Source organism: Mya arenaria, chromosome 12 (assembly GCF_026914265.1).
Source record: "Mya arenaria isolate MELC-2E11 chromosome 12, ASM2691426v1".
Lineage (NCBI taxonomy): Eukaryota > Metazoa > Mollusca > Bivalvia > Myida > Myidae > Mya > Mya arenaria.
The window spans coordinates 23,397,370-23,425,106 of NC_069133.1; the positions used below are offsets into that span (position 1 = coordinate 23,397,370).

The window sequence follows — 27,737 nt, forward strand, 5'->3', positions numbered from 1 at the left end:
AGCTGTGAACAGTTGGCCCATTTCGTCACGCTTTTGTTTGAAGTTTTATGTTATGGAATATTATCAAATATGAATTCATGTCTGAAAGTGTTATTTCATTGAGACTTTCCTCCTTTCTGACATACATACTTACACTCAGTACACAAACGAGTTTAATGTGCCGTCCCCAACCCCCAACTTAACCTTTCAAGGTCAATTTCGGCGAAATGAACAAACAAAATACGCAACAATCAATATTTCAGACTAAATATATTCTAAATATTGATCGGTGAGGACTCCAAGACCCCCTACCCACGTACAAATATATGCATTTACGTATATCGGTTCTGGGCGAGGGGGGAGGCGTGTGTAAAAAGACTCCCTAATTAACCCCACCCCATCCTAACGCCAAATATTGTAAAACATTATTCAAAGCCTGTTGGAAACTTAAACTTTTAAATACAGATCCATGGCCGTCATTTTTAGAAGTATTTTACAGGCAAAATACAACACCCTGTCAGTGGATAAGTTTCCAATCTCCTTAATTTTAAATTATACAAACTTGGTATAGATGCTCAAGTGTTTTAGATTTGCATTGACTTTTTAAGTGAGTGTTGCTTTGGCAACAACGGATTCTTTTTCAGGCAACTGTTTTCTGTCAGTTTGATAAATGAACAACTATGGTCCCTTAAGAACTCGTATTTAAAACGCGCGGATATGATAATTTGACCTGAGAGACGAGACTAAAACGCAAATTAAGAAATCGCATTAATCAACGTTAAATGGACATCATGAATCAAGTCATGATACGATATCCCACGACTTGACAATTATTATAAACAGGGCTAATTTGGAATCTATTTAGTATTGTATTAGATCGATCGAGCGGCGGTCTGATAAATTGATGATTTTCAATTGCTATCAAATTTGCGATTCTTACAGCGTGTTTAAATCACGATTTGTCAGGCGGGTAATTGCGGAAATTAACAAAACGATATAAAAGGACAGATAAGTAGAGGCAAATCAGTGTCACTTGATTGATTTAAATGCTATTAATTTGTCAAATATCGGAGATCTACATGGAAAATGGCTGATAAATGGCCAAAATAGGTAACGTAAGGACGGATGGTACCGCGAAAGATCCTGGGCAGATATCTATGTTTTTCTTGCCCCGGACCGCGGACCCCTTCCCGTAGCCATGACTCCCATGGACGTCTGCGGGACCCCGGGGACAACGTAAATACTGGGGCGCACCTGATTGTGACAAGACTTTCATAACACGTGCAATTATATAATGACATTGCAGTTTTAATGGTATATTTCTTATGATGGAATATTATATTTCAAAATGGATGTTAAGTTTCATTGTATCATTGAATTTAAAGATCAAACGCTTCTTAAATAATTCGTGTTTTTTTAACTTTTAGAAAACGTGCACATAAAAAACAACTCTTAAAAAAGTTAGACAGCTATGAATAAACACCGATATAATGGTTATCTTCGCTAAATTATCAAATATAATAACAATTAATACCTCCAACCCCTCCCCCCTCACAAAAAAAATGATAAGAATAGTTATACAATATGGAAATAATTTATATTACGATAACATGACAGTATGAAATTGAAAGAAGACAGAAATAAACTATCAATAAATAAGTAGTGCTGATAGAACCATTGAGGACGTACTGACAGACAGACAGACATACATGATATAAGATAATCATGTGCTATGCATGCTGAGAGATAATATAAAAAACACTGACATGTAACTTTGTAATTAGCTTATTTTGATTAAGATACTAAATTAAAAATGTTTTGACAAGGTTAGACCAAAGACAACCAACTACCGCTTATATGAATGTTTATCTTATAAATTCATACAAAGGCATGATTTTTTTTTCAAATACTACAACAATACCAGCAATTCGATATTCCATCATGATCAATTATTTTCTTTTTCGTTAAAGAATATTAAGAGGGTAAAGGGTGATTTAAAAGAACGAATACATCGAGAAAATTCTTGTTAATAGGAGAAAAAGGTTACTCATTTGCCACATTAAAGCAAAGAATGGGATTTCTCATTTATTTCTGATTAATTAAGTCCGTTTATACACTTCCAACGCCCTCTCTCTGATAATTGAAACATTATCCTCACATTACGCCCACTATTTTAAGCCCCGCCCACTAAACTAGTCCTCACATTAAGCTCCGCCCACTAAACCAGTCCTCACATTAAGCACCGCCCACCTCATGAATATTGAATTATTGGAGATGATTTTTATAGTGGTATATATGAGAATTCGATTATCTGGTTGTGAAAATATTTGATAGGCGAAATATACTGTTTCACTGTAGTGAAATAAATTCCAATTATGTTTATGTTTTCTACTTTTAATAATATCAAATAAATATTAAACGGACATGGAACTGTGTGGTATATAAAACATGCATATGATTTTTATATTAGATCAAACTTTTTCCTATACGAATATTACGAAAATAAAACTAGAATACTGCAATAAATTGCTAATAACTTCAAACTTCAAAAGAATGATTGTGAAATATTGAAATCAGAACAAAAGAATCAACTTGATCCTAGAACGTGTGTCGACGTCACAGATTTCAGGAAAAATTCAATAACTTCAACTTCCTGACTTGCGCTGTCTTGTTTACTTTTACCCAATACTTAAAATTAATTCCTTGAACAAATCTTTACATAGCCAATTTCAAATATGAAATAAAAGAACAATTTAACAAAAAGAGTAAATACAATCTGCGACAAATTGTTGACAAGATCAATATTGCTTCGTGTCAATATTATAACTTTCTGCTGCAATTTGTTTAATTAAGCAGATTTTCTGAAATTTCACAGAGACGGAATGCACAATGCAATTTAGTAGCAGAAGTTTAAAGCCCGGAGTCCTAAGACACCAAACTCCCCCTCCAAAAACGCTTCGCTAGCTTAGGGTATCAATTAAAGAAGTCTGTCAATGTTTATTATTTTATCCGAACCAATGAAACAACGGCCTCCCGTTCTATTCATGAGACTGTTATATGACACCATGTTTTCCATTAAACGCCCGATGGGTCAATTCCAACATTTAAGGACTCATTTTTCTGCTTTGTTCGGTTTAAGAACCTAGGTCATTTTTCACTTTTAGAGGGAAGTTTCAAGGATTAGTATTGTGAATTCGATCGCTGTGATTTGTCAGTAATTAGTTCGCGAGAATCAGGCTGATGTGTGAATCATTAATTCAGAAGAAGGGATACTGGCACATATAGTTGAAAACAGACTTAGATTTCTTGTTTATTTTAAGGAACGTTTAGATATTTATTATAAAATAGACTTCGGAAATGAGTTCAACGAAAGTGGCACCGGTGATACCCATTCCTAAACGGGCGAACGGGTTTTCTATAGAGTCAATCATGAGGAAAGACAGCCAGCGTCCTTCAACGTCATCCGGTGACGAAAGCGACTCCGAGAGCGCCGACGACGCACCCCGCCGCCCTCCGTCCCACGAGGACTACCACCCCCAGTCCCTCGGCGCGAGAATACCTCCCCTTCACCCTGCACTTCCGGCGCACGTGCAACAGTTGCTGCTCAGGGACGCAGGTGGACATGGCGCCGCTGAACTGCTTTCAATGCGATCCCAGGCGCTTGCTTTTGGTAACCACCAGCTTGCTGGGATCCCTGGTCTCGGAGTTCACGGTGCAGCTGCGCTTCCGGGTTTCGCCTCTCAGTTCGGGACTCACCAAGGCCCGCTCCACCATGGCCTCGCCCCCCATCCTGGGTTGCTGTCTACAGTCGCCGGAAGGGAGCCGCTCAACTTTCCCCCATGGATGTACAAGCCGGGGTTTATGGGATATCCTTTTGGTAAGTGCATCATTGTGTGAAATGTAAAAACAAATTGCAAATTTGCATAATATGTTGAAAAAGCACGCTTTCACAAGCACAATATCGTGGTTAATTTGTTCTGATACAGTATTTAGTTTATTCTTTAATGTTTTTCCTACCTATTCTATGGGATTTTATTTATTTATTATTTATTTATTTATTTATTTATTTATTTATTTATTTATTTATTTATTTATTTATTTATTTATTTATTTATTCATTCATTCATTCATTCATTCATTCATTCATTCATCACTCACTCACTCATTTATTTATTTATTTTATCTATTTATCTTTCAATTTATTTATTATGTATTTTGATATAGAGTGTCTCATAGTTCATTCTAGGAATATTCTATTTTATTTATTCATTTATTTCCGTATTATTTTTTGTTTTGTTTATCATTTATTTATTCTATCGTTTACCTTGAATTAATTAATTATATGTTAATATAGTTATTATATTTATTTATTTATTTGTTTCAGTCAACCAGTAAATCAATCGTTCATTCACTCATTAATTTATCGATCGATTCATTGATTCGGGTCATTATATTATTTATCTGATATGTGTGTTCATTTTCGTTCGTTCGTTCGTTCGTTCAATCGTTCGTTCGTTCGTTCGTTCGTTCGTTCGTTCGTTCGTTCGTTCGTTCGACTCACCCTCTCATTTTCATTCATCAGTAAGCTATCTACTTTGATTATTGTTTTAAACAAAAGTCTAAGACCTTAGCACGTGTTCTCTTCAAAAATGCCTTCTCGCAGTGCCGTAGTTTCTGAGAATTTTCTTAGAGACAGAAAATAAACAAGCTTTACATGAACAAGTGACAGCTATATGGCAAAAACATGCTCTAATTAGCCGAAAACACATGTTATATCACGGGACGTCCACAAACTCACACGAAGATGTAAATATTGTATACTTTCGAGACAAAAACTTTCACGAGGTACAGGTTTTTTCGCACATTAGACATAGCAATTTACTTGGAAACGTATGTAATGATAACGAAAGTTGACGTCAATTTTCAAGTTCATTTAATTGATTTATTTTATATTTTCTACTTTGCCTGAATTTATGTCATGGAAATAATTATGGTGTAGTTATTATAAAATATAACTTAACATTTACGGATCAGACGGTTGGTTGGTGTTTTGGACTTTTTTTAATTATCAAACTATCAGTATATAAGCAATTCAGAATAAATTGAACATAAAATATAATTTATTAAGAATTGTAAAAAAGTGCATGATCATTCAAAAGTCCTTCGAATAGATTATTTAATCGAATGATGGTTTTCTTATATTTTGTACATTTTATAAGTAATATATTGTTGATTTTATTCTAAATTGCCGGGTGAAAAAAGTCGCCATCGGATACACCTAAGCTAAAAGAATCATTACATGTATAGATGTTGAAAACTATTTATTTATATGTATTAACTTAGAAAATAACCAACATTTATGATCATTTTATCAACGGACTTATCTTATGAAGGATTGTTTTATTGTAATTTGAAGTTATATAAAAACGAATAGTTTAACTAGAAATATTAATCTATGTTTACTTGAATTTGCAAGTTAAGTATTGTATTCGATTTTTGGCACTTCCATACTGTTCAACTAAATTTCCTGTCAGATAAAGCGATATCTTTTTCGCAAGAATATTGATAAGGTTGCCCCATTGTGTATATGCACTTACATAAAATTGCCAAAATCTCCTGACCTATACTATCACCTATGGTATGACCCAAACAACAAGCTTTTCTACCTGAGAGCTCAAAATTACGTTTATATCAGAGTTTAATTTTGGCGATCTGTAGAAAATAGAGAGCCGCTCTTTTTGTGCAGATCGTCGAAATTGGACTATAATTTATTTTCTTGTTTATATCGAAAAGCATCATCAAAGATGATATACGTTTAACTATTGAACAGAAAAAAATGAAAAAAATCTCGATTGTCATTGGTCCACATACAAATGCAAACACCAATTATATCCTACTTTAACTACTGACAATAGTTATTTAACGTTTGGTGCATTCGTAGCTATAGATGTGGCGGATCCGTGGGCTAGTGGTAATACACTTGACTATCATTCCAGGTTCGATTCCCCGTCGCATCACTAAAAATACTAATCGTTTTCCGTGAGGGACGATAAATGGGGGGTCTCGTGTGACAGTGCTATACACTGGTGCACGTTAAAGAACCATGGTAGTTCTAACCAGAGTTCCACTCTGTCTGTGCACTATACTCCAAAAACATACAATGACTAACAATCTTATAAGGGCACTCGCCGAATGGGCAAGGCCCAAGTGAGAGTATAAATAAGCTTACACACCACACCACCCAGCTATAGATCTACGTAAAAAATTGAAAAATCCTCGATTGTCATTGGCCCACATAAAAATGCAAACACAAAGTGCATAATATTATGTATGCTACATTTGTTATTGTTCTAGTTAATGATGTAACTGGAACCTAATTCGACCCTTTTACGTCAAAATCTGGAGCTAAGGCCAGAAAACACCCAAAACTTCTTCATCTATGTCTCTTAGAGCCCACGAAATATTTTTGTGTGTGTTTGTTTATGTTTTCATCATATTGATATATTTATTTAATCATGTTTATTTTGGTGGAAATGTAAACCCATTGTGCTTTGTGCAGCCTAGGTATCGTCTTGCGCGCACCTGTCGCCTGATCTTTGATCTAACACCGCGATAATTAGCCAGCGGAATCATGTGATATATGCTAAATATGAAAATAATATCTCTGAATCGAGATCGTTTTTTACCAATTATCCTGTGCAGATACAGCTTTAGAATATCTTACCTACCTGCGCTATCAATAAACAACATACAATCATTTAATATTAAACATTTTATAATTATGTGAATTTATGGTCGTATATGAACGAAATCTAGCATAAAAATTACACATTATAAAATATCTATATTAATTCATAATTATATCTTATCCTCTTCAACAATTTACAGGAGCAGTTCACATTGGATTTATTTGTAAATGACATACCTTCCGAACTTTATTTAAAATACGAATATTTACTTTCTCAATAAACTGTATGCGTTACTTATTAAGGCAATATGCTTTAGGGCTTAATTAATGTATTTTGATCTTCTATGAAGTCCTTTCAAGGTGTTCCTTCTTTAAACTTAATCCAGTTCAAATTGTAAACAAAATATCAATACAAAATCAAAGCAAATTATCCATTACAAGTGTTAAATATGCAGGCGTATCCATTACAAAGCATACAACCAATTTGTATTTCAATTCCAGTAAAGTATAAAATCAAAAGCTCTTCAGTGGTCAAGGGCGCGGCGGGCTCGCTACATCAAAGTCGAGCCCACAGCCGGTCAAACATGCATCTTGTTTGCAATATCGCGACTCAGGTGCTTGATTCCGCGCGGGTTGGGCTCGGGTGTAAGCGAGCTTGAAATGGAGCCCACTCCAGCAGATTAAGACTACCACACACAGACCTGTGCACAGTCTGGGCTCTGGGCTTTTTTTGCAAATGCAATATAATCATGATTTTTTTTTTAAGTTATTAAGTTCATTCTATGCTTTGCATAAGTGTTTCCGAAATACTTCAGCATGTGCTTTATCTAATTAATACTATGTCATGTCTCTTGTGTCTAGGGGTAAAGCGTTCAATAAAACTTGGCCTCTAGTGGTCAAACGACGTAAACAAATAGCCATGCACTTTTAAACATGTATTTCTTGGTGTTTTGCGGTGAGATATGGAATGTATTTTTCCCGTTCTTTCAAAATCAAAATTCGTTGGTAATGTTCAGCCATGCACTTTCGAACTCTGATTCAAAATTACTTAAATTCCAAATTGTTCATGGTGCTTTTGTACAACTCAGCATAATCGTCGTAAAATACTGCTGAATTTGATCATTTCTATTTTCTCACATTGAGCGAGGACATCCTGCTGACCACAAAGTGATCACGCAATGGTCATTGCCGGGTAATTATCCCCGGGCTGACCAGGTAAGATGTATACAAACAATCACGATGACACTTAATGGGCCCTTAATGACCAGTTTCCACAGCTGGGTCCGAGCCCTGCACCCTAATGCCGGACCTCGGCGCAATATGTTACCGAAGCCTGTCAGCTATATTTATACTTGGTCGTTTGAAGTGTTTCGTCGTCCGGTGAAAGGGCGATTATTAACCGCGGTCCTAACGACAGGACTGCAGTGAATAGGAATCCGCCATTAAGCTCGAAATTGAATATAAAGATGTAAAAGAGAGCATCATCTTTATAGCGGATAGCAGCGTTAATGACAGGGTTTACACGGAATGCTTGACCAGTGGTCATTACATTAAAGATGACCACCGATTAGGTCAAGGCATATATCACAATAATTTCTTCAGATATTTGACACAATGCCGTTTTCGGCCAAATACATAACTGGGGATTATTTCACCGGCATTACGTGTTGCTCTAAGAAAGACAAGGGGTTTGACACTGTTTCTAACGATGGGTAATTTATGGGCACAGAAATGGTCATTTTCGGCAATGGGCACAAAATAATTCGCGCTATAAATAACTATCTTGCCTCATTAAAATGGCACAACGATTATTACCGATGGCTAAATTATGAGTTTTAGCGTGAGAAAGAGAGTTTAAAATCTCCGAGCTCGGTGAATGTACAAATTACTTTTATAGGTAACAATTAATTAAGTATTTATTTGTGGTGTAAATGTGTCACTTCAAAGCCAATTTAAAATGGAGATTTTCAGCTCAGAAGTCAAAATAGTGGACAAATATATATGACGTCAATAATGCAATTACCATGGTCACAAATATATTGAGTCTGACTTTAAGACTCAGACGTAGGAAAGCACATTTAAAGCTTGTTATGAATACTCATACAGAAGTAAAGATTGTAAAAATAATGAATATGTAGCAACAATCTCTTCTACATTCACACACACGTATTTCTGTCAAATAAAGTGTATTATAAATGTTTTGAAATGTTTAACAGTGTCTGTCTGAAACTCAAACTAAAGACATTAGTATATATGAGCCTATGGCTTGCATTTACAAAGCAACTAAGTAGAATATGTCAACTTTGTGGAAATTCACATAATTTCAACAAGGAATAGTATGTCTATAACAATAAATCGAGGGGTGAAGGCGAAAAGTATCTAAATGACATTAAATAAAAAACAAAACAAGATAGAACCTTTTTGCTTTCACCCCTCGAATTAAACTGATTTACTAGACGAAGATCTACTCTTGTTTGCAGCTAATTGTATACAAATAGTAAGGTTTTTAGTTTGGTTAAAGTTATCCATACTATCTGTTGATTGGTCAATGTCTATCCAATAACAAATATTAACCAATCAAATCGACTTAATAAGTAAACAGGCAAAATATATTCTCAGAATTGCGCGGACCGGCGGACGCGTACATATTGTACAAAAAAAGTCATTATATTTCAAACAAAGGGGTCATAAAAATTAATATCATTTTAAAGCAATATCATTTATAGGCTGCATGGAATTCTTAGTACCAGTAGACAACTTATAAAAGTTTTATACAGCTGGACACTTGTATTCAAAATCAATGCATACACATGTATAACAAACATAAATTTTATGTGATAAACCTTTAACTACTTACTAAATAATGAATTTATGGAACATATTATTAACTGATAACAAAATTGCACCTGTGTGTTTAATAGCTGAAAACGCAAAAATCATGGACCTATAAACCATCCGTGCAAAAATATATTAAATGATTGGTGAGAGTTAAAAGACTTACAGTGGTCTACTATTGTCTCATAAGGAAGAAATATTTTGTTTTCTGCAAATTTTCATCAAATTAAACTCGGTATCCTTCATAAGAACCATTTTTTTAACATTGTTCAACCTTTTTGGTATATAAAAACAATTGTATAAACTGTGGTAAATCTTATTTGGGAGTAAGAGTGCATCTTTAACTCATCTTCCAAACAAGCCAATTTTCAGTAATGTAGAAAATGTACTCTAAGGTGCTTTATGAATATGATATCAAGGCATTTCTCTTATTACTAATAACTCGAATGCTCATATTTTTCTGTGTTTTTTTCATGATTTACAATTTACGGGAACACATGCAGGTGAAATGCAATTTGTTTCGTGCCTCTAAATGTGAAATAAAAGGTGCAGAATTGAAAAAGGAGCAGGTATCGGAATACAAGAAGTAATTTGTCAATGTCCTCATTAAATATACATTACCATGATCTTAATTTCGTTTGGAGATATAAAGTTTCTTTCGACTCAAATGTTTAATACCGACTGTTTCTTAATGTATGTATGGTTAACTTTCAAACAAATCGTGGCTTTGACGGATAAGTTATGTTTTTAATGTTTAATGCCGAATCTATGTGAGGGTTCATAATTCAACGAACAGCAATTAAATATGCATTTTCATAAACGTTTCTTTGTGACTTAGCTAATCATATTTGAGTACTTTTAAAAATTTATAACAATCTAGTTTCGAGCAACTTTAAACGTGTTTCATCGAGATATTGCGCCTAACACAGCTTATGACTCAAACGAGAAATGCATTGCGCCTAACAAACGTTAATGATTCCAATGATAATAAGACATTGCTCCTAACAAACGTTATGATTCTAACGAGAAAAAGACATTGCTCCTAACAAACGTTATGATTCTAACGAGAAAGGAACATTGCTCCTAACAAATGTTATGATTCCATCGAGAAAGAGACATTGCTTTTAACTAACGTTATGATTCCAACGAGAATAAGACATTGCTCCTAACAAACTTAATGCTTCCGACGAGAATAAGACATTGCTCCTAACAAACTTTAGGATTCCAACGAGAAAGAGACATTGCTTCTAACAAACGTTATGATTCCTCCAACGAGAAAGAGTCATTGCTCCCAACAAACGTTATGATTCAAACGAGAAAGACACATTGCTCCTTACAAACGTTATGATTCCCACGAGTAAGGAACATTGCTCCTAACAAACGTTACGATTCAAACGAGAAAAAGATATAGCTCCTTTCAGAATTTATGATTCCGACGAGAAAGAGACATAGCGTCTAACAAACTTTATGACTCAAACGAGAAAGGGACATTGCGCCTAACAAACGTTACGATTCCAACGAGAAAGGGACATTGCGCCTAATAAACTTTATGATTCCGACGAGAAAGATACATTGCACCTAATTCAGCTGATATTTCCAACGAGAAAGAGACAGCGCGCTGTACATAGCTTATGATTCTAGCGAGAAAGATACATTGCGCCTTACAAACTTTATGACTTTAACGATACAGATAAAATGCGCATAACACAGATCATGACCCCAACGAGAAAAAATCATTGCGCCTTACAAACTTCAAAGATAAATTGCGCCAAATACAGGTTATGATTCCAACGAGAAAGAGAGATTGCTCCTTACAAATTGAATGATTCCAACGAGAAAGAGAGATTGCTCCTAACAAATTGAATGATTTTAACGATTAAGCGACACTGCTCCTAACAAACTGAATGATTTTAACGATTAAGCGACACTGCTCCTAACAAACTGAATGATTTTAACGATTAAGCGACACCGTTCCTAACAAACAGAATGATTTTAACGATAACGCGACACTGCTCCTAACAAACTGAATGATTTTAACGATTAAGCGACACTGCTCCTAACAAATTGAATGATTTTAACGATTAAGCGACACTGCTCCTAACAAACTGAATGATTTTAACGATTAAGCGACACTGCTCCTAACAAATTGAATGATTTTAACGATTAAGCGACACTGCTCCTAACAAACTGAATGATTTTAACGATAAAGCGACATTTTGCCTAACAAATTGAATGATTCCAACGAGAAAGAAACATTGCTCCTAACAAACTTTATGATTCCAACGAGAGAGATACATTGCACGTAGAACATCTTATGATTCCAACGAGAAAGACACATTGCGCCTAATAAACTTTATACATTGTATTTCAAACGTGAAAGAATCATTGCGCCTAACATAGCTTTTGATCCCAACAAGAAAGATAATGTACCTTACAGAAAGATAAATTGCGCTTAATGCATGTTATGATTCCTACGAGAAAGAATCATTGCGCCTTTAAAACTTTAAAATTTCAATAAGAACGTTAGTGATCAGTCCATGGTGTCTTCATTGAATGCCTTGAGCCACAACATGTCTCGTATGTATGTATGTTAGACCTTGCACTTTGTTAGGCCTTGGACCTTGAGCCCAATCAAGGCCGTAGTATTTTTGTATTTTTGTGTGTGTTGTTGTTTTTCTCTTCTGACGTTTTTCTCCTAGGCTTTGTCTTTATATTTCCATGGCCTTATTAAGATATTAAAGATAAATATGTCAAACTTATATCAGCGTTTCTTTTGAAATTACGGATTAAAAACTAGCAAAATATCGAGTACTATATGCTCAATGTCTGCCGAGCAATCTTCCATCCAAGAGTTCAATGACGGCCAACCAGTCTTCCAACCAAGTGTTCATGCGTTTTGGGCTATCGGTGTTAGCTTGGCTGTCAAGATCATATCTCATGTCTCGCTCTATACACTCTGTTAAAGGCCGCGTAAAATTAGCAGTAATTATTACAAAGCCACGGTATATGAATGAATCAAGATTGAAGATAAGGGGTGTATGGGTCATAGAATTCAATTTCCACATAGCTTAATTGTTTTGTCGGCAAGACCACCGCAGGAATGAGTGAGGACTTGGGTGGGGTGATATTTGGTGGGGTAGTATTGAGTGGGACAGTATTTGGTGGGGCAAGACCACCGCAGGAATGAGTGAGGACTTGGGTGGGGTGATATTGGGTCGGGTAATATTGAGTGGGACAGTATTGGGTGGGGCAAGACCACCGCAGGAATGAGTGAAGACTTGGGTGGGGCAATATTGGGTTGGGTAATATTGAGTGGGACAGTATTGGGTGGGACAAGACCACAGCAGGAATGAGTGAAGACTTGGGTGGGGCAATATTGGGTCGGGTAATATTGAGTGGGACAGTATTGGGTGGGGCAAGACCACTGCAGGAATGAGTGAAGACTTGCGTGGGGCAATATTGGGTCGGGTAATATTGAGTGGGACAGTATTGGGTGGGACAAGACCACCGTAGTAATGATTGAGGACTTGGGTGGGTCAATATTGGATGGGGTAATAGCGAGTGGGACAGTATTGGATGAGGCAAGATCACAGCAGGAATGAGTAATATTAGGTTGGGCGAAACTGTGGAGCAATATGCCAGTTTGTTTAGTCATCTTCAGTGACAAGCATTGAAAAAGGATAAGTTTGTAAATCGAGTAAACCTATAAACCCTTGATATACTTCCTTTAAAAAAGGATGCAACTTTTAGACTACATATTTAACATTTTAACTTCTGCCATTAAGATAATTAATATAGTTGTGACAGCGTATGAACCGTAGATATACATGCTTCTTCCATAAAGAGAATTAAAATCATTGTGAAACCATATGTTGCTACACCATATGACCCTTGCCGGGCCTCGTATGGTAACCAACCTATCGAAGCATTAAAATCAAAAATTCAATTTTGACTCCCGAATCTCATTGCCTCGATCTTAATCAGTTAACTAATTACCGGTTTCAACTTTTCTCTACAACGCATATTGCTCTTAATTGAATGTTAATTGCCCGTGTTGTGTATGGCCTGAAAACAGCGTGGAAACGGCTATCAGCGCTTACATCGTTGTTTTAATTCGTCCAAGACACGGGGACGGCGTTTAAGAAACCTGATCAGTGTAAAAGAGAAATCGAGTCTTATCAATAAACGAACATCGTGAGAACTATTACATAAATTGTGTTTAACATTCTTCTAACGAAAGAAGAAAACCTTGACTATGGTATTAGTTAATGAGGTATTTTGCCATCAAAGCGTTTTGAGGTTAAAAGCATGTTCACACAAAATGGTGGAAATCATTGCATAGACATAATATGTACTACATCACCTTGTTTCATGATCCATGAAAATCTTAAACAAAGATATGACCTTTTTTGTGAGAACAGTTTCATGTCATCTTGTTTTCCTTGTTTTGCAGTCTTCTCTAAACCATTGTAAATGTCATTAAATCAGTGCGACAATCTAAACACCTTATGTATACTGACTTTGTTCATTAAGGTAGACCACAAATAAACTCTAGTAAACAGACTTCCTTCAAAATGTAAATAGCTATTACATCTATATATACAAGCTTCCTTTATAAATGGAGACAAGCTATACACCTTAGATAATATACAGACTTCCTTTTTAATGGGAGACAAGTCACGTGAATAAACTAGAGATATACAGACTTCCTTCATAAAGGGAGACAATCTATAAACTATAGATATACAGACTTCCTTTATAAAGCGAGACAAGCTATAAACACTAGATATACATACTTCCTTTATAACGGGAGACAAGATTTAAACACTAGATATACATACTTCCTTTATAACGGGAGACACGCTATAAACACTAGATATACAGACTTCCTTCATAAAGGGAGACAAGCTATAAACTAGAGATGTGCAGACTTCATTCATGAAGGGAGACAAGCTATAAGCACTAGATAGTTATCAATCATAGATATGCAGACTTCCTTTTAAAAGGGAGACAACTTTTTAACCCTATATATACATACTTCCTTTATAAAGGGAGACAATCTATAAATCCTAGATTGTTATAAACCCTACATGTACAGACTTCCTTTATAAAGGGTGGCAACCCATACACCATAAAGGCAATTAATATTACTTTGGTAAACTTTAAACCCTATATATGCAGATTTCTTACATAAAGGGAATTTAAATCATTGTGACGACCTCTTAACCCTAGAAATGCAGAATCCTACCTAAACGGAATTCGAGTTATCATGACTGCCTATCAACCCTAAATATGAAGACTTTTTCCATAGTATTGTTACAACCTATAAGTCGTTGATATACAGACTTCTTCCATCAAGGAAATTAAAATGATAGTGACAACCTATAAACCCTCGATATACAAACTAATTCCATAAAGGGAATTAAAATCATTGCGACAACTTATGAACCGTTGATATACAGACTTCTTCCATAAAAGGAATTCAAATCATTGCGACAACCTATGAGCCGTTGATATACAGACTTCTTCCATAAAAGGAATTCAAATCATTGCGACAACCTATGAACCGTTGATATACAGACTTCTTCCATAAAAGGAATTCAAATCATTGCGACAACCTATGAGCCGTTGATATACAGACTTCTTCCATAAAAGGAATTCAAATCATTGCGACAACCTATGAACCGTTGATATACAGACTTCTTCCATAAAAGGAATTCAAATCATTGCGACAACCTATGAACCGTTGATATACAGACTTCTTCCATAAAAGGAATTCAAATCATTGCGACAACCTATGAACCGTTGATATACAGACTTCTTCCATAAAAGGAATTCAAATCATTGCGACAACCTATGAGCCGTTGATATACAGATTTCTTCCATAAAAGGAATTCAAATCATTGCGACAACCTATGAACCGTTGATATACAGACTTCTTCCATAAAAGGAATTCAAATCATTGCGACAACCTATGAACCGTTGATATACAGACTTCTTCCATAAAAGGAATTCAAATCATTGCGACAACCTATGAACCGTTGATACACAGACTTCTTCCATAAAATGAATTCCAATCATTGCGACAACCTATGAACCGTTGATACACAGACTTCTTCCATAAAAGGAATTCAAATCATTGCGACAACCTATGAACCGTTGATACACAGACTTCTTCCATAAAATGAATTCAAATCATTGTGACAACCTATGAACCGTTGATACACAGACTTCTTCCATAAAATGAATTCAAATCATTGGGACAACCTATGAACCGTTGATACACAGACTTCTTCCATAAAATGAATTCAAATCATTGCGACAACCTATGAACCGTTGATACACAGACTTCTTCCATAAAAGGAATTCAAATCATTGCGACAACCTATGAACCGTTGATACACAGACTTCTTCCATAAAATGAATTCAAATCATTGCGACAACCTATGAACCGTTGATACACAGACTTCTTCCATAAAATGAATTCAAATCATTGCGACAACCTATGAACCGTTGATACACAGACTTCTTCCATAAAAGGAATTCAAATCATTGCGACAACCTATGAACCGTTGATACACAGACTTCTTCCATAAAAGGAATTCAAATCTTTGCGACAACCTATGAACCGTTGATATACAGACTTCTTCCATAAAAGGAATTCAAATCATTGCGACAACCTATGAACCGTTGATATACAGACTTCTTCCATAAAAGGAATTCAAATCATTGCGACAACCTATGAACCGTTGATATACAGACTTCTTCCATAAAGTAGTCATGCCTACCTCGAGGTTGGCTCCCAAAGGATAGATACTCGTATGTTTAACAGTCGATTATGACTAAGCCAAGGTAATTCAAATATGTCATACATTGATATAGGTAGCGCCTAACATTGTAATTCTATTTACATTCAGATTAAAAATTACACATGGAGATAAGGTACGAAGAAAACAAGCCTTTCAAATTGTGGACACAGTTATTATTGACAATGACATATTAATGTCTAATATTACTAATATTGTCAGTGATTTATCTTGCTGTGCATCCCGCGTCCAATACGCATTGTATTCCTGAAAAGCCATTATTCATAAACATGTGCATCAGAAGGATGTATTGTTTTGACGTCATATGATCACAAAACTAGGCCTTGGACTGCCCGTTTTCTGCTTAAGACCCATAGCTTTAAAGTACACTAGAACTCGTGGGCTCGAATTCGCTTTGCTCTACTTACTCGTTGGCTCGAATTTGATGTAAAGGACCGATTTTTTAACCCTATGTAAGCATTCCCGCTTGGCTTGATATTTGCGAAGCTCGATGTATTTAGGCCGGTCACTGGGATATCGAGCCAACGGGTTTCTAATGTATTTGGCTCCCTGGGACCCGATTCAACCCACGAGCATTCCCATTTGGCTCGATATTTGCGAGGCTCGAAGTATTTTTGCCGGTCCCTGGGACATCGAGCTAACGGGTTTCTACTGTATTCAAGTCTCTGGGGCGCGTTCAGGTTGATTTGAAAACAGTGAATCAATTGTCCACGTATATTTGCAGGTCCCCCTGAGGGCGGGCTCTTCTTCCATCCCTACCGAAAGCCTAAGAGGATACGTACGGCGTTCTCCCCGTCCCAGTTGTTGAAGCTGGAACACGCCTTTGAGAAGAACCATTACGTGGTTGGGCAGGAGAGGAAAGAGCTGGCGTCCAAACTCAACCTTACAGAGACGCAGGTAATTACTCCAGATAAAGATCGAATGTACACTCGAAACTCACTATGTCGAACTCTGTTATCTCAAAGTTCTGGTAAAGTCGAACTTTTTTTAACTTTTTTTTCGGTTAAGTTGTACACTTTTTTATTTCGGTTATGTCGAATTTTTCGTTATCTTTAAGTGTTTCCCCATGGCCCTAAGGACTTCGACATAGCGAGTTTTTACTTTAAAAAATACTACATTTATAAAGAGATCTCACTGACCACCGTAACCCTATTGTTGAGAGATATTAGTCATTAAAACAGGTAACTGGTAGTATTTACGTTAGTTTTGTGGCTGATCCGGTGACTAGTGGTAAGACACTCGACTTGGATCGTATGTTCGATTCTTCTCCTCACCACTCATATTATAAACGTATTCCGGGAGGGACGTAAAAGGGAGGGTCCGACTGACCCTGCTATATGCTGGCGTATGTTACGAAACCAGGTTAGCTTTGATCTGAGTTAAACAATCTGTCTGTGCTCTATATCACCCAACCCACACTGACTAAAACTCTCACTTGGGCCGAGACTTTACATGGCTTTACAAAGTCATAGGTTACTGCTCTTTGAAAATCAACATGATAATCCATGAAACCATGGTGGATTTGATACCAAGTTGACGCTTGCTAAAACGTTGAGATAAAGAATGCTGCTAACATGAAAGCATATCATTTAAAAAAAAATACACAATACATTAAAAATATACTTTTGATTATATTTGAAAACAAACATTTCCAAAATTCAGCCACAAAACTGTTGATTGTCTCTACGGTTTTGTCTTAAAGCTGCACTCTCACAGATTGACAGTTTTGGCACTTGTTTTAATTTACTCTTAAGCAGCGTAGGGTTTACGGCTAATATTTCAAATTAAAACGGGCCCCAATTTCTCGAACCTTCTTCAGTCACTTACAACAGGATTAAGCTAATCTCACTATTTTTGTTTCCCTATAATCTATGTTATACCATATTTTTAGAGATTTTAGACTTTAAATAGGAATTATCACAATAAACATTTTTTCATTCATCGAACTCCAATTTCAGTATTATTTTTGCTAAGTGAAATAAGCTACGTAAGTCTGTTAGGCTTAAGATGTCTCGAGAAATTGGGGCAAGGGCTCTGGGATAACCGAATTACGGTGGAAATTGTCGCATGATAGGTGGTATACTTGTATCTATTTTGTTCACCAAGCCATTGTCGAACGTACATATAATGTTACCTGATTAGTTGTGAGCGAATGCATTGCTTTGTCTGTAAGCTAGGTATGATTTCGAACAATAATTATGATCCTAGCTATTACTCTGTCGAACTCTTCAGAAACTAGTTTAATATTGTCTGAATATGGATCAAGGTAAACCATTTCTAAACGGTAAAATATTTCTAAACGGCACTTTCTCAAACGGTAAATTTAAAACATTCCTAAATGGTAAACTATTTTTAACAGTAAACATTTTAAACGGTGAAATATTTCTGAACGGTAAAACATTTCTAAAAGGTAAACTATTTCTAAACGGTGAAAATATTTCTAAACGAAAAAAAAAAACATTTCTATACGGTAAAAATTTTCTAAACGGAGAAATATCTCTAAACGGTACATTCCTTACAGTGAGCATTCCTAACAGTAAACTTTTTGTAAATGGTAAAACATTTTTAAAAGTAAACATTTCTAAACGATTATTGAATGTGCAATTATTCAAACAGGTAGCATTCTTCTGTCGTGCAAATTCATCTTTTGGACTGAAAATTGGAGAAGCGATAGATTGTCCTGCGACTTAATTGCCAGGTATTGAGCGAGAAGAAAAATGTATTATTAATAGACAAGATAATTATGGCAAATTGCTATTGATGGTCTATTACGGTAATTTACCGAACGTCGATGTGTGTAAGGTGAAAATATACTGAACCTAGGCATGGTACAAAATAGGAGCCGAATTGCGCAATCGTGGCGATGAACAAAGACAGCCTGTATGAGACATAGGCTTTGAGACATGGAATTAGAATTCTCATAGAAAACTGGAAGAACCGCGCACGTTAATTACCTTTCGATCGGTCGAAGACTCTTATTTCTTTTATTTATGTTTTTTTGCAATTTAATCGATGGCTTGGAAAAATGGTGCAATAAAACCCATGCCGGCAGTTATCTGAACATCTCACTAATGGACTCATATTGTCGGATGCCCATTTAGTGTCGGCGATTAACATGTTCTGGTGGTAATTTTCATTAATATGATAAAGATAATATCCCGTAATCAATTTATATGGTTTAATATTTCAATAGCCGCTATAGAATTCCATAGGTGCCATCTTGGAGCGGAGTGACAGTTTAGCACATTAGGGTACACGCCAGAAAATCCGCAGGGCCGCTTAAGCGATGAGGCACCCAGTGCTTTAGGTCAATATCATCTGATATTGCCCCGGTGTTGCGCTGTCGCCTAATGCGTTTTAAATCTGAAAGCCGTGTTATTTTCCCGTGTAAACAATTAGCAATATTAGAAAGGATACTTAATCAGGGTTGAATGTATGAATTCTGAATAAAATCAGTCCAATTTCCTGCCATTACCGCGCAATATAAGGGACTCGATTTACAGGGCGCGAAGAATCAGTGTGCCCAACGTGACTGAGCATGGAAGGGATGCAAATCGAGGCTCCGTAGCAGAAGCACTTTGGCTTCTGGATTAGGAATATTCAGTTACAACTGCAACCAGTATGACAACATTACAATATGGCTGTGTTTTTTATCATTTGTCAGCGTCTGCCTTCTTTAGACATACTAAAAACCAATCGGAACTCCTCGGTCATGCCGGTGCATTTGTAGAAGTAGTTCGTCAAATTAATTAAGATATTATTTATAAATTGTAGCGTTTTAACATGTTTTGCTTAGTTCAGATTGATTCGTGGGAAAGTGTAGCTTATTACAAATTAAGTGTATTGTTGCATTATTAATTAAGATTCCTAAGAGTAAAGTCCTAAGGCATAAATACTAAATTGAAATTACAACGCGATCTTGCAGCGTAGTTAAATGTAAAGAGTTCTGACATTGTAAAACGTCTACATACATCCGTGGTTGTTTCGAAAGAAAATGGCCGGGGTGTTCCGATTGACTAAATACTAAATACTAAATACGTTTTGCTCCGAACTAACTTGAACGCATGCACTTAACGTGGAGATTGTTTAACTAAAGTTACCAATTTACGCCATTTGAATTGCTTGCCGAGATGAAACATTCTTGCATTTTAAAAGTAATCAAACGAAATCAAATACAATTAAGCCATTAAATGTCAATAATTGTTTCATTTAGGGTACAATGATTTCGATGTTTCCTCACGATTTGTAGAGCGAAGTAATTTGTAAAATGTCTGCAATATCCGGTGCGGTCAAACAGCGTGGAAGCCCGTGCCCCGTCGCCCACGACACGTCGTTCGCTGGCTAGCTGTTCCAGTATCCATGCGTCAACTCAACCTTTGCAATTCAATTAGGGATCAATTATCTGAAATAAGACCAACAACTTAACAAACAGCTAGGGTTTTGATGAAATCATCTCTGGAAATAATGTTCCAAGCGTTTCTGATAAAACGTCGGAATCAAAAGCTTCTGTCTGGATTGTCAGCTATCTGTTGCATAATAAGCCACCGTGGCTATTCATGTGTAGATTAGGGTCTTTTAGAAGTGCAATGGCGCGTGCAGGGGTTCCACTAATGCCCGGATCAGTGCTGTACTCTCGGGACAAAGTTCCGGTCCATCACGCGTATTAATTTTCAGTTATTTGTTTTCTGACCTCCGCGAAAGAATATAATCCCCTTAAATAGCATAACCGCATGCTTAAATGACGCAGACATGTTGCAGAAGGATCTCTGGTTTTGTCTCGCAGTAAAATATCTATTTAATCTGTGAGTAAACCACAAAAATCACTTCAGCTATTAACATTTGATCAATAATAAAATTATGCCTAATTAGCCACTAATTTACTTGAATCAGAATCAATTCAACTTCAGTTGAATACATTTCCACTTGTCTCAAGACGAGGCGTTTTAGAGCTGAAGTCTGACATTACGTGTTCTGCAACTTAGGTGGCAGCAATTACGAACAGTGACGTGTCTGAGTTCAGATCCTAGACTCAAAGTAACATTTTTGTATTTCTTTTTGAAAAAGAATTGATGCCGGTGAACATTTATTACTACAGTCGAAACTCGTTAAGTCGAACTCTGTTATTTCGATGTCTAGGTTATGTCGACTTTTTTTCGAACATGGTTGGTATTCGGTTATCTCCAATTATCGTTATCTCGAATATTTCACGTGGTCCCAACATCTTCGATATATATAGTTTTGACAGTATTTAAATGTATTACTAGTCTTTTATAAATGTATGTAATAGAAATGGAATAAAGATGATTTTTGTTACTTAATAAAAGTTCCTTTTCTGATTCTGAGTCTAGGCTCTGACTAAATGAGACAGTTTGTAATCATGGCTCCAGCAGGTTAACTTGGTGTTGCGAATACTTTTTTTACGATTAAGAAAATGGCTTAGACTCAAGCGGCAAAACTTTAAATCTTCAGTTCATTGTAACTTTCTTTCTGTCCGAGTTTAAGTAATGAAATTTGCTATATTTTATTATCATTCGAAATCAAGTTGTAGAATAGTTTACATTTATTTTTGTAAAACAAATGGATAAAGGATTAAAGTCTTTGTAATTTTCTAAAACTGCTTTGGGTCTGAGTCCATACTTGGACTTTAGACAGTTCGTAATCATGGCCCCTGAACCTGTTCAGTTCCAGTCTACGTGTAAGTTAAGTTTGCCAAAACAAGGCTACGCCAGTGTAATTACAAATAAATGCATAGAATGGTAATATATGGAATTAGATTATTTTATTTAAGAAAATGTGTAATTCACTGTTAAATCAGAGTATTTCCTTTATTAAATAATTGATGCTTACAAACAAATACATTTGTTGACATAGTGCAGGAAGAGTGCATTAATTTCGTCAGAGCAATAAATAAACATGAAATGTCAAATGGTGCCGATCTTTTCCGTTTTATTAATTAAGGAAATTATTTATGACATATCTCTAACAGAACAATATGGGTTTTCTACAAATATTATAGATGTTGATCTGATGAGGGTAATTAACCATGTTTTACCTGTCTGCTGTCAAAGATAGCTTTAAGCGGGCGATATTTTTTGGAACTGTTTCTTTGTGCGTAGGCATAAAGCAGAACAAATTGTATTCCGTGTTACAGGGGCGCTTTGATAAGGATCAGAAGCTTGACAACTGATATGGACTATTAGTTTACCGGACTACTTTTATGGGTTATCGCAGGGGTGGTATGTCGGTTCTCAATTATCGTGTATAGACAATTGAATAACTCCCTATTCAGATAATTGTTTTTCGAATTCAAATTTTTCAATAGCGCGGCAGAACTTAGTGTGTTTCTCAAACGCGGCGTAAATATAAGTATACCCTTTCTTGTATATGGTTTATAGGAATTCGCCCACCAGAACTAAACTATCACCTCAACCATATTTGAAACAATAGCACACAATGCGGGAATCAGTCACTGAAATTTGAACTACAGAGCGTATTGTTTCTAACAATGGAATTCAGTTTTCAAACACGCGCTAATTGATTTAAATGAGACTAATTAAATTAAAACAGATAAGGCAGTGAATCGAACACCGAATTGACAACTGAGTTCACTGAGACAAGAATAATTTTCAACGTTCAAGCGATTGCTTTTTGGCAACTAATGTTTAAATTATTTGTAATTGCTAATACCAGAATAACCTTTGTGTCAACGCCAGATTTTGTACAGTGTTAGAAAACAACCTACATTTTTCAGCCAATGAAATTGCAGATCGGCAATCATTTAACAATATAGGCTTAATCATTAAGAATTTCAACCTTCGAGGCGGGAGGTAAATGTCCGCCTATTGCCACCAATCCGATATACACTCCCTGTGTAGGTTTTGTATTGACAATGTGTCAGCCAATGAGGTTGTATTTTAAGTTAGTAGATGACCTGAAGTAATATGTTAATGATAAAGAAGTACTCGTCCGCTATGCTCACTCCGGCAATTCTTAATCATTAAGATATTACTTCATGTCATCAAACTATTCCTCGGACCATATTAATACACTAAGTAACAGTTATGTTTTGTTTTGCTTTACTTAAACATTAAATCATTAAGTAATGAAAAAGTAAGTAAATAAATAAATTTCTTAATGTGTGTCACGAATGCCTATATACTAGACACTGCGAATGGACAAACCACCAAATAACCCACTTAATAAAAACCACTGTAATTAAATGGGACACCTGTTTTACAAGATAGTTTCAATTCACTGTGACGGCCATTTTAACTGTACCGTGTGTAGGATTTTATGAGTGATGACGTCATATATTTCAGCACTACACATTAACTGAAAAGATGAGTGTAAAATGTTGTACAAAACTAAACATCTGTTTTACATGATACTTTCAACTATCGGCCATTTTAAAAGTGACGTGTGTATGTGTTTTATGAGTGATGAGTGATGACGTCATGACTTTAAATGGCGATCAGCCAGCATATAATATCATTATTGTCATGACAACACTTTTAGCAGAGCCTATTTTGTTATAAAGAGAACAACTGCTTTCACCAAACACAAGACGCTCACAAGACGCTCATATACTATTATTGCATTGAGTTCCCTGGTATTACAAGTCCAACCAATAAGGCGCACATTGAGGTTCAGTCTTTCTTGGTTCGAACCTGTTGCCTGTGAGTACTGCGCCAGTGTCATGCATTTTATGTGTCAACTGCAATCGTTTTGCAATAACTATGCTCCTTTCATGTGGATACGTATATGGCTTCAGAGGGGCTTTGTCCCCAAGATTTCCCACAAGGAGCAATCGCCAATGTGAACTAAAATCGTGCGTACAGTTTAAAACCCTCTAGCTACGCCCCTGCGGGTATTGGTTTAAACCTATTAACCTACACACTTTGGTTAATTATTTGGAACCTTATTTCCCTACGCATTGTCTAAAAGCAGGCTCGCTTCTAATACTCGCTACATCCATGCACGACTGCCCGTAACATGCATTTAATAATTCAGCTATCAAACAATACAACTGCAGCGCTCAAAAAAGGACATTTCCAGAAGTTAAGTGGCGGCATTGTTCAATATTAAATCTGTAATTATTGAATTAAATGAAACCAATTTCTCTGAAATGCATTTAAATATTTGCAGATTAGTAACTGTTTAGTGTAATTCCTGTGCACTTAACGCTTTGCAATGTCCACACTAAGTCTGTTCTATACAGATTCACGAATTCAATTACAGAAGCTCTGCTAATGACAATAGACAAAATACCCTTTAATTCCATTTTGATACCACGAATTCGCAATCATTATGATAAACAATTAGGGGAAAGTTCTGAGGTTGGGATGTGATCAGCGCAGGAAATTGGACTATCCATGTTCAATGGCGCGCTACAACGAGTATCATTGCACGAGTTTAACGTGGATGAGTGAATAAGCGATACTTTCGGAACACCTTGGTCATTTACCATCGAAAACAACCTCGAATGTATATGGACGATTTACAATGTCAGAAAGCTTTACATTTAACTACGCTGCAAGGAGATCGCTTAGAATGTAGCTGTAAAACTTAATGACTACTCTTGTGAATCATTTTATGTGTAAAATAGTACACTTCACTAAGAAGTCAATTGAAATTCAGATATACAAAATTCATGTTAAACACTATGATTAATAAATTCTATAATTCAAACTTTTACTATCTACTTCTACTTATGTACCGGCATACATCCGAGGTTGTTTTCGATTGAAAATGGCCGCGAAGTTCCGAATATAAGCGATAATGTTGTCGGTTTTGCATTTGTTTCCATAGTGTCATTTGGAACCTTTTCTGTTTCAACTCAAGTTCCATCCCAAAGAGCATCCAGTTTACCCATATTGTCATAGACAAACAAAACAATATCAAAGAGTGTCAGTGACAGGGAGTGGTCTAGTGGTCTAGGTGTCCGCCTCCTACGCAAGTCGTTAGCTATTCGATCGCCATCAAGGGTGTTTTTCTCGGCCTCAGTATAAGTTTCTGCCGAGAAAAATGGACAAAAGAATGTTTTTATAAGCTACCAGCTTTCGTCACAATAGAGTGCATCTATTCTTGACAGTATTTCGTATTTCGGTGGACACTTTCAAAGGAATTAGATTAAAACTATTTCAATCGAAGCGAATTCGTTTGCAATTAAGCTCGAAGCGAATGTAAGGTAATACGGAGCTAATCGTTCTACATACTTAGTCCTCCTCAATTTAGAACATTTTCTTTTGGCATAACTCTATTACCCGTGCTTAATAAACTGGAAACAATATGATATATATTATCCCCGAACAAGAATCTCCCGTGGGCTGCTCGCGGGTCCAGTGAAAAGGTCGTGGTGCTGCTACTTTCTGGGACTTGTATGAGGCGCGCCGGGGGACCGATACGTGCAAGGACCGTAATGTTACAAATCCTCTTAATCACACCGATAAGCACCCATCCATTAAGTGTCAGGTAATTCATTTTCATCGAAAATGTATCACCCTTAATATGAAGACTTATTATCGGTATTAAATTTTGTTTTCTTTTCAATTCAATTTTAAATTTTGACGGATTAGCGCTGTATACGATGACAGCGGTCGTATAGATAGTCTTTATTCAAATCGCGTAAATGATTCTATTGAGGAAGATATTTATTCCGCCACTAAATGGAGTATCGTTGCATGATTCCCTGCCTCATGAATGCTTCAAGTAATTATCGCCAAATGCGTGCCCACGGGGGTGCCGACGATGAAATTTATGTGGTACACTTTTTACCCGAGACGTATTATTGCTACTCACAGGTGCTTTGACGATCCGACCGCAATCTCCGACACGAACAGATTGCCTAATTATGTATATGAAATCGCAAATGAATCATTTTAATCTCCGTGTCATTAAAAACCATATTAATAACTTAATAACTGTATTTAATCATTATTCCAAAATAATATGTTCTAAAGTACATCCTCAAATAAGACAGTACTCGATGTTGTACACACTCAATCGAACTGTCGTAAACAACAGTCTGTAGAGCAATGATATATAGCTATGGGAAGTTAGCTAAACATACGACATTGGACATTCAATAATGAATGTCATGCCAGCAGCGAGCACAACACTGACCATTGGACATTCAAAAATGAATGCCATGCCAGCACGACTTTGGACATTGTACATTCAAAAATGAATGTCATGCCTGCGTGAGTTTCATTTTTGAATGTGCAATGTCCAATTTTGTATGTTTAGCTTAAGAAACCAAGCTGATATATTATATACAGTAGTAAGCCATCATAGACAACCATTTCCTAACGACCCATGGGTTGTTGTTATCTTCTTTCCCATGTCCTCCAAGAAAATATGGATATAAAGATGATTAGAAACTTTAAGTATCAAGTTAATAATCACAAAATGGCATTTAACAAATAAAAACAACATTTCAAGGGTGTAATGTACTTTTGGTGTCCACTATTTATTTATACACAACAATCACACACTAAAACTACCGTAAATATTGTTCATGCACTCCAAACCAGGCAATAAGCCTATTTTATTAAAAGATGGCGGTCCTGAAACCCGCTTTCTCTCTGGCCCAAGAGCGACTGCAATTGTCGCTGTCAGTTGAGGTTACACACCACTAGTTATCGTGTGAGTCGTCATGACGGGTTCAAATAGTGTGTGCATGGTTTATTTACAGGTGAAGGTCTGGTTCCAGAACAGACGCACGAAGCACAAGCGAGTCAGATCGGACGAGGAGGAGGAGGAGGAAGATGGTGAAGCAGAGGATATTTCTGTGGATGATGACGTCATCGGACCGACTTCAAGTCACGTGACTAGTCCTCGACTTGATCAGCAATCCGGACGCGTGGATTCGGATAATTACGAACACAACACAAGTACTGAAAGTTTACGGGAATACAAATCATGAATCGGGAGTCCTTGTGTATTCCTTTGACAAAAGATAGTGTGATAAGCAACACAAGAAGTGCGCCATTTTAAGTTGCAAACCAAACGACAATTAACGTCGGAGTGTATGTGTGGAGCATAACTTAAATTACACGTATTGCATACTTTTAACGATATTATTTTTATGAATACATGTTCACTTATTTTACAGAAATAAAAATCTGATAAATGTTTCCATTCTCATGTTATTGGTGTTGTTTTCTTCCTAACAATCCAATGTAAGTGTTTTTAGCCCTGTATGACCGACCGTTCAGTGGCTTGAATAATAAATCGTTTAAACAAAAATCCTCAGAATCATAAGTGAATGTGAAAGCAAGTTGGACTTACCTTAGCTATTATAGTAAGTTGATTGAATAAGACTAACAGTTTTAACATTTTAAGTGTGTTTTTTTTCTCAGAATCAGATGAGTTTGATATCAATGCCTTCAAATCTGTCATATAAGATA

At 36.2% G+C, this 27,737-nt stretch overlaps 1 protein-coding gene across 1 annotated transcript; it reads left to right on the top strand.

Annotated features, from left to right (window-relative positions):
• The first annotated feature begins 3,075 nt into the window (after positions 1–3,075).
• On the top strand, positions 3,076–27,445 carry LOC128212290 (homeobox protein EMX1-like). Its single transcript, XM_052917668.1, has 3 exons — positions 3,076–3,856; positions 17,054–17,226; positions 27,023–27,445. Exons 1-3 carry the CDS (start codon positions 3,337–3,339, stop codon positions 27,251–27,253), a joined length of 924 nt encoding a protein of 307 aa, XP_052773628.1. The 5' UTR covers positions 3,076–3,336; the 3' UTR covers positions 27,254–27,445.
• Positions 27,446–27,737: the final 292 nt, after the last annotated feature.

Excerpts from the sequence above, each read along its gene's own strand:
- LOC128212290 (XM_052917668.1), top strand. The coding sequence starts at position 3,337 with ATGAGTTCAACGAAAGTGGCACCGGTGATACCCATTCCTAAACGGGCG. Across the intron at positions 3,857-17,053 it reads GTTTATGGGATATCCTTTTG|GTCCCCCTGAGGGCGGGCTC; the intron begins GTAAGTGCATCA and ends GTATATTTGCAG. Across the intron at positions 17,227-27,022 it reads TCAACCTTACAGAGACGCAG|GTGAAGGTCTGGTTCCAGAA; the intron begins GTAATTACTCCA and ends GTTTATTTACAG.